The sequence below is a fragment of the Anopheles coluzzii genome, chromosome 2 (assembly GCF_943734685.1).
Source record: "Anopheles coluzzii chromosome 2, AcolN3, whole genome shotgun sequence".
Classification (NCBI taxonomy): domain Eukaryota; kingdom Metazoa; phylum Arthropoda; class Insecta; order Diptera; family Culicidae; genus Anopheles; species Anopheles coluzzii.
Window position 1 is genome coordinate 833,976 of NC_064670.1, and position 11,777 is coordinate 845,752.

An 11,777-nucleotide genomic window follows, 5' to 3' on the forward strand; every position below is an offset into this window, starting at 1 on the left:
CGCTGGATTTGCGCCTCGCAGTATTTTATAATTTGATTATAAATTAATTTTTAGCCCCAACAAACAAAGCGAACAGGCGGGGAGCGGGCGGACACTGTGACGAGTACAGGGGACAGGTAGATGAACCCTTTTTTCGCTGCATTGGCTTCCGATGGTTTCCGGAGTTCCGTCAGTTCGGTCGGCCGGTTCATCTGGATGCTTGGCTTTGATCTGCTGGCGCTGCTGGCCGGGACAAGCGGAAAGCCCGGGATGATGAAATCCCGAGCGACCGAGCGTTAAATTTAAGTCATTTGACTTTACGGCGTTCGGTACGTGCGGTGCGGTGCGGTGAATCCTTGGGCGGGAGTGAGCGACAGGGCGAGCCAGGTCGCTACTGTCACTTTGATTGGTCCATAAAAAATGGACCGGGAGGAAGCCATAATGAAACGGAGAGGACCAGTGGCTGGTAATTTTGTTCGGCGCGGGATGTGCTTTTTTGTTCGCCACCGTCGCCTTCGGGTCTTTGGTTCACTTCCTTTTTGACCTCTCGCGGGATTCCTTTCGCGGAGACACTGTCAAGCTCGGACAGATCCCAAGACGTGGCACCGTGGCCGACAGTGCGCACAAAAGGGCACGAGACAGGTCATTCCCGCGAAAAGCGGCACAAAAAATGCTCACCCGAGGAAAGCATATTTGAAGAACCGTGCAAAGCCTGCTGCAGAACAAGCAGCGCAGACGAGAATTAAAAAAAAAACTACCACGACCGAACGTATTCGTGCACTCCGTCCGCGTCCCTAAACCCCTGGACAAGCGTAAACGGTGGAAGTAATGACGACGGTTCCTCGGGGACCAAGGGTGCCGCTTCTGTTCTGGTATGATTTATAGATATTATCTGTAATTTGAAGATATTTGATAATTTTTTATGTAAATTCATAATTAAAAAATTTATTAATGTCCGTTCACCCGGCAAAACGCCCGACCCGCTCGCTCGACTGTCCGATGGCGCTTGGTGCTGCTGTGCGGAAAGATGGGAAATCGTGAAATTTCCTCCCGTTCGCCTTGGGGAAAAGGAATTAATATTTCCAGCCACGTTGCGATGACCGTATACGATTTTTGTTGCTGTTGCTTTGGTTCCGTCCCGAGACGCTTAAGCAGGCAGTTTGATATTTTAAGAACATGTGCACTGAACAGACCCTTCGGCAGCCGTGTAAAATTGGCTTACTTTAATCGATCTGTTGGAGTAGTTTATTGGACGGTTTGATTGTTTGAAGAGTTGAAAAAGTATAACATGTGATTTGGTAGGACAACGCCTGAATGTAGGCAATTGGTATAACAAGTTCAAATAGTCAGCAATATCAATCATAGATTTAGCTTAATTGCTCACGCAGGAACGTTTACCAGACTCGTATCATTTGAAAAAGACATTACACTGTCGTGTTTTATTTGGTAGAAAAGGGCTCACTTCCAGACAGTCCTGATGACAAGGAGCATCAGCAACTTTGTCCATAATGGGAAGGAATCAAACTGTTTAAAGAATTGTAGTTAAGCGAAACTCGAATGCCGTAATTATTGCCAAACTGACAGCCAAATTCGTTGGCAAAATCTTCGGCGTACTTTTGCTTTATTTTGTTTGCGTTCCTTTGCGTTTGTTGGCGGAAAGTTTGCAAGTTGGAAAGGAAAAGAAAGTTTTGCGCCTTCCGTTTTACCAGCGTGCATGTAATGTCAGATATCGAACTGTCATAAATAATGCTACAAATTGCTCTGCCCTACCTTCCTGTCCCATCATTCCCCATTGTCTTCAGGTTTTGATGCGGTCATGGCTAGAAGTGAGGCGGGGCAGAGGTTGCTGAAGGCTTGGCATGTGTTGAAAACAGGAATTTACGAGGCTAATTAAATTAAATCGAAACAAGACGTTTGGTGCGGTTCGGTTCTGCAGTGAGTCGGAGAGACACAAAAAAAGTGGTTTGTCAAAAATTGCATCAGACCGGTAGACGAGCCTGGCAGAACGGAAATTGCTCCCGTACATATGGGGCCTGCAGGTGAGGTAGCGAAAGGTGGAAAGAGGCTTTCCTTCCGGTGGAGTTTTGTGCGGCATGCAAAGGAAGCCAAGCAATTCGACCAAATGCGGTAGTCTAGTAATTGGAAATGTGTGTCGGGAAGAAAAAGTTGAGCTATTATTGCTTTCATCGCCTCGAATTGTTGGATTTTCTGTCCGTGGGCAGGGGTTTGAGGGAAAATGACACCGAGGTTACGGTTTCGTGTACCGTTACGTCAAATTATGAGAAACAAGTATCCAATATATCCGTAACAGGGTGGGAGAAAAAGATTACCCGACCTGACAGCGCCAATCCTTTTGAGCTGATATAAATGGCTAAATGCAAGTTTGTTATCAATCTGCGATGAGGCATTTTTGGCGTCGTTCTTTTTTGTTGTTGCTTTCGTGGGCTAAGATCCTCACCAAGATTCTGAGAAACGCGAGAACATCATTTACTCACACCGTGCTCTATTTGGCCGCAAACCGCCCACACTTCGCTGCTACGCCTTCGCTCTTTCGCGCACGCCGGTGACAGATTTCAGCATGGTTGGATGTTTGCTTTTTTCCTGTATTTCAATCACATCAAAAGCATAATCGGGGAAAATTCTTTTCAATTTCCCTTGCGTCTTTTGTACGTCCTGTGCGGTACGCGGATCGCGACAGTTACGTGGCGACCCGTACCCGCGTTTCACCGACCGGCAGAGCGTTTCGGGTATCGCGGTAACTCAATCTTTTATCTCGGTGATTGTATCGTGTGTTGTTGCTGCAAATGGAGTCGGGCTAAAGAGGAGTAGGCTGTGTTTGATGGTGGTTGACATGCTGCTCTCAACATGCCAGTGATGCGTATATTTAGCGCAAGTCGTGGCAGGAGCGCAAGGCGAAATCAAGTGCGTTGAGGTGGTACGTGAGCTGAAAATGAATTGCAATAGCAAGTGTTCGATAATTTCTTTTGATCCAACTGGTAGCAAACACAATAGCTTAAAGCCATTTTTAATGTCCCAAAGTATGTGGGCGGGTGGAATCGATTTGAGTCACCTTAAATATTACCACAACACATGTCGTTGCTGGATTGTTTGGTAGGGATTGGTTGTCTGGTAATTGGCTTTAAGTTGTAACAATCGTTCAAGCACGTTTCCTACTCATGAACGGGATCCATTTCTTTCTGCCTAGAACTTGGCAGTTCTTCCTTCTTTCGATTCAGTGTACGATGGTTTGTGGCTGTGTTTAGTAGACCCTGGACGCGCCATGCCTTCTCCACGGGTATCCTTACGCTTTTTGTGTGATCAGGAAAACATCTTGTGAATTGGGTTGGGTTTATGGTTTTTATTGTCAAAGTTTGCTTTCGATCTCGGTCACCGTACAGCCGTACAGATGACTGTGTCGATCGAAACCTTTTTGTGGGCACCAACTCAATAGGTTCGAGATTGTGGTAGAGACGAAGAAGAAGTTGTCGCTGGCATGCCGGACAGTGAGAAAATGGCTCGTGATGAGGTTTGGAACGGTTGCTTTGCGTTTGAAAAGGGTTCTACAGTTATGTTCTGCCAAATGTAGGGGTTTTGTGGTAGAAGACGCAGAAGAACTCGTCTGTGTGTACTTAAAAAGGGAGGAGTTTTTGTTCTGCTTCTTGGAACGTCTCTAGAAGACGTCACGTACATTGCTTTTTACGTTTGAATACCAGATCAATGCTTATGGTTATTGGAAACTAATGGATTATCGAGGAAGAGTGAACTGGAAAAACAAACCACCGTGGCACCGTACCATGCTTTATGATTTGTTAATTGGAGCGGCTTTTTTGCGGCAATCTCTACAAGAAATGGCAAACTTTTCACCATGATTTACAGCACTTTAGCAAAGTTAACACAGTGAAGAGCTAAACGCATACACGAAAAAGCGAAAGGGTTTGTGGATAATCGATCGATTTTTTGTTGCAGGCCAAAATGGAGTGAGCGCAACGATGGGCAAGAGAAAGAAAAAAAGATCCACTTTCGCCTTTTACGAGACTTTGAGCAAAGACGATTCTATATCAGAATGAGATCTTGTACTGTGATTTATGCTTTCCGGCGGTCGCTTAAGCAACCGCAAAGGGAAAAAAGATTTTCCTCCAATTTCACTCACCCACGGTCGGTGGTAGTGTTTTGCGGTGGTCAGGGTGGAATGACGCGCGGGGAGCGCACGGGGTGGCTGAAAGTCTAAAAAAACACATCTAATGATAACCGAGATATCATTACCCACCCTGCGCCTGGCCCGAAGGCGAAGGCGTAAAAGGGCATAAATTAATTAATGAAATTAACAATAAATCATAAAAATTTAATTTAAAAAATCCACAAATTTTCCATTTTTCTTCCTTTATCGGACTTCTGGCTTATTTGAAGTTTGTTTTTTCACGTCGCACGCCCGCCGGACCAGTCCCGGACCCGGGCCGGGCACTCTCTGTGTGTACTTAAATTTTGCACCGTGACGAAGGTTCAGCAGCTTGAGAGGCCACACTCTGGCCACGGGAAAAAGGGGCTCGGGAGTGAAGCGAAAACAGTAACCCTTTTACTTGATCCCGTTCCCGACCACCCGCCCACCCATCCGTGGCGACAGGGGGGCAAATTTTTCTAGTTGCTAGTTGCGTGGTGGGATTCCTTTTGACTCATTTTTGAAGCTTGGTTGCGGGAAGAAGGGTGACTTTTTTTCCCTCGGTCGCGCTCCTTTTACCCCGTTACTTAAACCATCATTCCGGCCATACCAGAAACCAATCCCGATGGAAAGGCGCTGATGGCGCAACAACACCCCTGGCCATCGACACCGGCCCGAAAGCAGACCGCCCGACCTCGGTTGGGCTCGAAGGAGTTGAGGAAGAAATATCAAATATTTACTTTTAATTCGGATCATTCTTTTTTGCCTTTCACGACACGCGAACGAACTTCTTTTTTTGTGTGTGTGAGCTCTTTGTCTCTCCCTCACCCCGCTACGTTTTTCCCGTGCCCGTTCCTTAGAACTCGTCAGATTTCCTTGATTTTCCGTTGCGTTTCGTTGCAATGCGGTATAGGACGGGTTTTTTTTTTGGTTTGGGCACGGGGTAATTTTTTTTTTGCTTGTTTCGCTTGTACTTTTTGGCGTCAAAAAAGAAACGCGCGAGACGCAGATGCGGGAAATGGAAGGAAAAAAACGGGCTAAAGGAACAACCGGGCGAAAGGAGTGTATGCAGAGTTATACAGGAAGCAATTTTCCGCCGGTGGCATCGAGCAAAACGATTCAAGTACAGTCTGGGGGGTCGGGGTAGGGACGTTGTCGCGGCTTTTTTTTCTTTCTTTTTGCCATTTGGTTTGGTGGCCAACCCTTCCCTTCTCGTCCCGCTCCGCTGGCCAACGGATAGAGGAGCCATGGCAGTAAATCTTTCAATAATTTAGCCCGCGTTTTTTTGCTTTTCCTTTCCGGTGTTTTCTAAGGTTGTTGCTCGCCTCAGTTATTTCTGTCACTTTCTGCCAAACTTTTGGCCAACACCAACCAACCGGCAGTGGTGGCGCAGGGTTGACGGGACCGTCATCTGGTTTAGGGAGCGGACGGGGACGTCCGCCACGCTTGGCCAGTTGTTTGGCGAGTGGATAAGAAATGAGGCAGCACGGGGAAAAAAGGGTTTTTGATATCTCGAGGGTATCTGGATTCGGTGTGATTTTTTTCGCTCTCCCTCATCTAGCCACAGTCTTTGCATTCTTTCATCCTCTTGGGAGTATTGAGAGGCAAAACCAAAAACCAAACAAAAAAAACTGACTCGTTGTATTTTGAAAGTTCTTTAATTTCAATTTTAAGCTAGAGTGAAAAGATGAAAAATTCATCACCATTTGTCGGTTGTTTTTTTTTTTGGGCATGGCAATCGCGAATCAATCATTGGATAATCTCTTTGATGCCACCGGTTGCCATTTCGAGCTGGTTGTGCGCTGCTATCCTACGCCGGACAAGGATGCGTTGGATGAATGGCGAGAAGAGGTTGGGATTCATCTCGTCCGGTTTGTTTGGCCCAACGATGAACGATACAATGACGGCGATGATGATGGTGATTAGAGCTCCCATCGTCGTGTACCACAGGTAGGATATGTGGTAGAGTGCAAACTCGGGTTCGCTGTCGATGAAAACGAGTTGAACGTTAGGGAAGCTGTCATGGCTGTGTATGGCTTTCTTGCGAAGAACTTACACTGGCGTTGCGTCTATCGAGAGGCCTGTGGTGTTTATCGCAAGCATGCTCATCGGTTCACTGGCAATAAAGTGATAGCTGCAACCCTGAGTGTCGACTGGCTTTAGGTCGAATGCAAGCTCCCCAGTAGCTATGGCTAACTGTGCTTTAAGGCAAACCCAAATCATCACCAAGAGACCAATGGTACCACCAACAATGGCTCCCTGAAAAAAAAAAAAACCAAGACAAGTGTTTGCCATTGAACGATCAGAGCTGTTGGTGGACAAACTCGCCCAGATACTTACCGTTCCATTGGCCCATGGAATCAGCACACCGAGAGTGAATATTCCCAAAAGTGGACCATTGCTTACGCTGCCAAGGCTCATGGACAGCTGAAGCACAGAGCCAAGCTTCTCAACTACCAACACTAACCCAACGCAGATTGCACCAAAGATAGCCACCACTGCTCGCATGATTATGCTGAAAGAGATGATGCACGAAACACGAAATGAATAGGAAAACTTCAATGGAACTGGAAGCACAACTTACGACGTTTGTTTCTCGGAAAGTGGACGATTGGAAAAGGGTTTGAAAAAGTCTTCCAGCACCACCGCGGACATGGAGTTTAGTCCAGTGGAGAGCGAGCTTAACGCAGCGGAGAACACTCCCGCCACGAACAGTCCCGGCAACCCCGGAAAGTCCCCCAACGTGTCCATGACGAGCAGCGGGAGCAGCTGATCCTTTGCTTTGGCCAGTTTTGTAGTGAGAGGATCACAGTCATAGTACTTGGCGTAGATTAGCAGTCCACTGTAACAGCACAGTGCCAGCAGGACCAGCGTTCCGAAGATGAACGTCCAGAGCGCTTTCTTTGCCGAGGCCAACGTGGGCAGAGACAGGTACCGCTGTATCATGTTTTGACTGACGGCGTTCGTTTTCAGCCAGTACACCACACCGCCGATCACACACGAATAGATGTTGTGACGCGTGGTCATGTCAAAGCGTAGATCGGGACCCTCGATGCGACCACTCGCCTTGGCACGTTCGATCACCACCGACAGGCCGCCGACATCGAGCGTTCCCTTGATGATGATCAGCAGCATTGCCCCGAACATGAGGATTGTCTGCACCACATCGGTCCACACGACGGCCTTCAGGCCTCCGACGCAGGTGTAGAAGATGCAGATGACACACACGATGGGTGTGATGAGATGCACATTGATGCCGGTCACCTGGTTGAATGCGAGCGCCGGCACGTAGATTACTATAGGCAGCCACGCCATCTAACGGGAAGAAAGCAGGCATGCAAACCAAAACAAAGTCATGTCAAACACAACATCCAACGCTGTCAGGCAGCCGTCCAGGCCGTCAATCTCAGCAAGCGATGAACGCGTTGTTTAGCGATACGTTCCGTTTAAGCCACGCGTGCACCCACACACACCGTCCATTGTTGTTGACGTTTTGGAGGCAGAAGAAGCCGTTGACAGGGCAGTGGCACTGCTTTGGACGCTCTGTGCTCAATTGGCGTAAATTGGAAGATTACCCTTTTCCGACCACAACACTTTCGTGCGTTCTATTGTTGTTTTGGTTTTTAGGTTTGAATTTGATTTACAACTGACCTTGTCGAGTGGTGCGCGAATAAGCCCGTTCGAGCAACAGCTGTGTGGAGTGTACTTACCGTGGCTAAGGTAAAAAGAATTGAACCAAACAGACGCATTCGTCGATCGAATCGAGTTTGTAGATACTTAAAAGTAAAAAGGATGTTATCATTAGCATAATGAGTAGTTCAAGGAAGTTTTCTTTTGTGTAATGCTACGTACTTGATAGGTGGACGTGAGCTTGAGGTTGTGGAAAACGGGCAGGTAGAAATACATCATGATGAAACCCATGCTTATCACTCCACCAACAATGTACATGTACTGCACGCCATAGAGATAAATTTCCGTTGGAGTACCCAGTAGCGAGATACCCGAGATGAAACTAAAACAGAACAGCGTAACGAAGTAAGTAAACACTTGCAGGACATCATGACACACGTTTAATGGTACCTTGCAATCAAGGACAATGAGACGGGAATGATTTTCATCTGTCGATTGCCGACCAGATAGTCCGCTTCGGCTTCACCTTTCTTCGCCTTCTTCTTGAGAAAGCCAAAGTAAACTCCAATCATAACACAACTCAACAGCATCAACACAAACACCACGTAATCGTACAGGCCAAACTTTTGCAGCGACACCTTAACGTCGTCGACGTTAAGTCCGGCCATTTTGTGGGCTCTTTTCGAAGCTCTGGCAAAGGATAATACAAGGCCACTGAAGGGCTTCACTCCACTGCTTACTACCCACCCGGGAAGATCTGTTCTACACAACGCAATGATCGCTCATGGTGCGCATCTGGAGCTCACAGTACAGCGAGGATCACAGAGAGAGAGAGGTGGAAGCGAACTATTTGCAACACTGTGTCGCTCTGTCTCTCCAAGATGCACAACCACGCACGGTAGAGCGAATCAAAGACGATGTGACCGGTACGATCTTAGCCGCGAAACTAACCGGTACAGATCGACGATAATCCTAAATAAGTGCTGTGGCGATCTTGTCGCAGCGAAGAAGCGGTCAAATTACGGCTCGTTAAGGGCAGTTTGTGGAATTTGTTCCAGACCGGAGAGCGAACTATTGATCGTGAGTCAGATCGCGCAGGCAACGCGTGTGCAATTTTTGAAGCAATTTGCCCGTTTGATCGTTTATTCAATTTTACAGCACATGGTCGTTTGGCAGTATTGCTGTGTAAAAATAGACCGATCATGCGGGGTTGCGGTGCATTTGCATCTGTGTCGCTAAAGGTGCTTCGAACGATCAATCTTACGATTATTGATACGCAAAAAGAAATAGCTGCTGCTGGGTGGCAAATGGATGTACTTTCTCCTTCGCAATTAACGTTTGAAATGAAGCATCTTGTGAGGAGGCGTGGTTGAAGCTTGCTCCAAGCTGTCGCTGCCGCAGAAACAGGACAGCTAGCGCGAGCTTTTGCTAGCGCGAGCAAACGAGATTTAGTGAAACGGATTTTTCCGTTCGGCACGGGGAGCAAGACATTTTCCCCTTTTCGCAGCAAAAGGATAAAGATTGACCCAGAAGCAGAACGCAGGAGAGCACGCCAAGAGCACGCCAAGAGCGCTGCGAGAGAGTGCTAATTTAATAAGATGCAAAAACCACCGTTTATTAGCTGGAACGGAGGTGGCAGGCAGTCACATCGTCGCCGGTCTTGCATAATTCGCTCCTGACGCTCCTCCGTCCGTGAGAAAGCGAGCGTGAACGAGATGGATTGGTTGAGACACTGGTGAGCAGAGGTGGCGAGGATTCGCTTTTAATTAGATGAGAGAGCGCGCGAGTGGAGTGAGCTAGTAAGCAGAGCATGCTGCTTAAAACCGAATAATGAGAACATTCGCTAGCAATTACGAACCTGACTCGACAGGTGGCTCTACGTCGATTCTTTCTATCTTGGGAGTAGATGCTTCGAGAGTAGACATTGGACGAAAGGGCGCACCATTTAACCCGATCCCGTATGAGATATAAACTACGCATCCAATCTTATTGGAAAACAGCTGTGAGGGAGTCCACTGTACATGATGGAGCGTGTGGTTCATGAATCGATAATGGATAGTGAGCCACCAGGCGCACGCTTTAGTTACGGCTTTCACTTTCCATTTCGATGGCATGTTTATTTTACACAACGAACACGGCATTCAATGATAACAATATCTGGCAAGTCATCCGGACATAGCGTAGATGGCGTATGGGGAAACGTTTAGCCACATGACTGATTGAAAGGGTTAAAGGGAGAAAAGGGTAGAGAAACAGAGAAAGTAAATATTATTGTACGGTTGTATACCGTGAATCGATTCAAAAAGAAGCAACGGTTACGAAGGAAGGGGTTATGATTCACCGTCGCATGTTTTGATTACGCTCGCTAAAGTAACAACGCCTTGCTGGAGCGGAATATTCATAGCAGTTTTGTGTTTTGTGAACACGTTGATTAATTTGTTTGCCAAACATGGGCGCACACGGCGATTTTGGACAGGATTTAAGGTGACCGACGTTCTAATTGAAAGTGATGACATTGTAAGCACACGTGAACTACAGCGTCGAACGGGGCCTTGTACGGGGGCGTACACCTTACGAAGTCCCTGGTGTCCCTGACAAACATCCGGGATTACCGGGGTGTCGTCCAGAGCCCCTTCCCAGCAAGCCGCAGGCCTTTGTGGCGTATTGCGCCGGACTATGGACTATTGCTCGCTCGACTATAGCTTATAGCAGTTTGGAGATGGCTATTAAAATCAATTACACCGTTGTCGTACACTGCACTGCCCACCTACCGAATGTTTCGCATACGAGCAAGTTTGCTACGCCCGTTCGCTTCGTTAGCATCGTGAACGGGCGGGAATGTGGCTGCGGGACTATGTTCCGTTCCGTTCCATGTTCCGTAGCAGTTGCTTCGAAGAAAGCAAACTCGGGCCGGGCAGCACAGCTAGTGATGTGTGTACGTGAGCTAAACTAATCGGACCGAGCGACACGTTCATCTAACCAGCATCTAACCAGCCCGGTGTACAAACCACCAAGTGGCTGGCCAATCTATTATCAAACGCCGAACGCTGGAGGGCTATTTTGGCTGTTAATTGATTTGTATTTACACTAAATACACGCCGCAAGGTGCCAATCTATTACGGTCGCTGTGTATGGCCGTCCGTAGTACCGCGATACGGTGTGTTGGGGCCGGTGTTTGGCTAGCAGTGTCCAACAGATTGGATGAGTATGGGGGATCTGTGTGAGTGTGTGAGAGATTGGAGGTTTAGTGGATGTGGAGATGCAGGTTACCGATAGGATACGAATACTTTCGGCTGTGCGAAATTCTCGTCGGTTCAATTTTCAGCTTAATTGATCAATATTGGCGGAGATTAAATGAAAACATTTCGCTGTATTCCGTGCTCACCTTCATTGTTCGATTTCACGTTGTTTTTAGATACGAAACGGCAAACTAGCTCAAAAAGTAACCATTGTTTCAAGCCTGTTTGAGGCATTCTCCGAACGGGTTAATTTTCGATTTGTTTCTCGCTGCGTCCCATGGCAACCAACTATGAGGGTAGCAACCGGCATATTACGCCACTCGCTGGAGTGCACCGTAAAGACGTAATGAAATTTACAGGAATTGCCGACACCCGCACAATGGGACGGTTTTTTTTAAGTCTTCAGCTGGCGCTACAATATGGAGTGGGGGAAAAAGAAAATAAAAACTACACAAAAAAACTGTTGCCTGAAACGCCTCAAACAAGATTGTCCTTTGCTCGTTTCGCTGTCCGAGGGTGTAACGGAGTAATGAGTATCAGTCAAGCCTCACAACCCACACAACCCCTCCTTCTGCCTCTCCTGCGAGGTTGTTTGTAGAGAGCGAATAAAGCAGGCAAGCAACAACACAAAAAATCGAGAGGTGTTTGTCTTACAGCAAACGATGACTTATAAGAAGCCGTTTTGTTTAGCCGAACAACGAAAAAATCAAAGGACAACAAAACGCAAACTGAAAGTGTGCTAAAAACAAAAAAAAAAAACCACGGGGCGCTTG

At 47.2% G+C, this 11,777-nt stretch overlaps 1 protein-coding gene across 1 annotated transcript; it reads right to left on the reverse strand.

The window, feature by feature from the left end:
• Nucleotides 1–5,774: 5,774 nt before the first annotated feature.
• Nucleotides 5,775–8,723, reverse strand: LOC120951664 (sodium-coupled monocarboxylate transporter 1). Its single transcript, XM_040370477.2, has 7 exons — nt 8,216–8,723; nt 7,988–8,147; nt 7,846–7,911; nt 6,720–7,450; nt 6,476–6,650; nt 6,192–6,394; nt 5,775–6,119 (listed from the first exon to the last, which is right to left on the reverse strand). The coding sequence occupies exons 1-7, from the start codon at nt 8,431–8,433 to the stop codon at nt 5,885–5,887; spliced, it is 1,788 nt and encodes a 595-aa protein (XP_040226411.2). The 5' UTR covers nt 8,434–8,723; the 3' UTR covers nt 5,775–5,884.
• Between the last annotated feature and the right edge of the window lie 3,054 nt (nt 8,724–11,777).

Bases quoted from the DNA above. Each gene is read 5' to 3' on its own strand.
- LOC120951664 (XM_040370477.2), bottom strand. From the start codon at position 8,433: ATGGCCGGACTTAACGTCGACGACGTTAAGGTGTCGCTGCAAAAGTTT. The intron at 6,395-6,475 runs GTAAGTATCTGG...TTTTTTTTTCAG, and splicing joins TTCCATGGGCCAATGGAACG to GGAGCCATTGTTGGTGGTAC. The intron at 6,120-6,191 runs GTAAGTTCTTCG...TTTCATCGACAG, and splicing joins TCGATAGACGCAACGCCAGT to CGAACCCGAGTTTGCACTCT.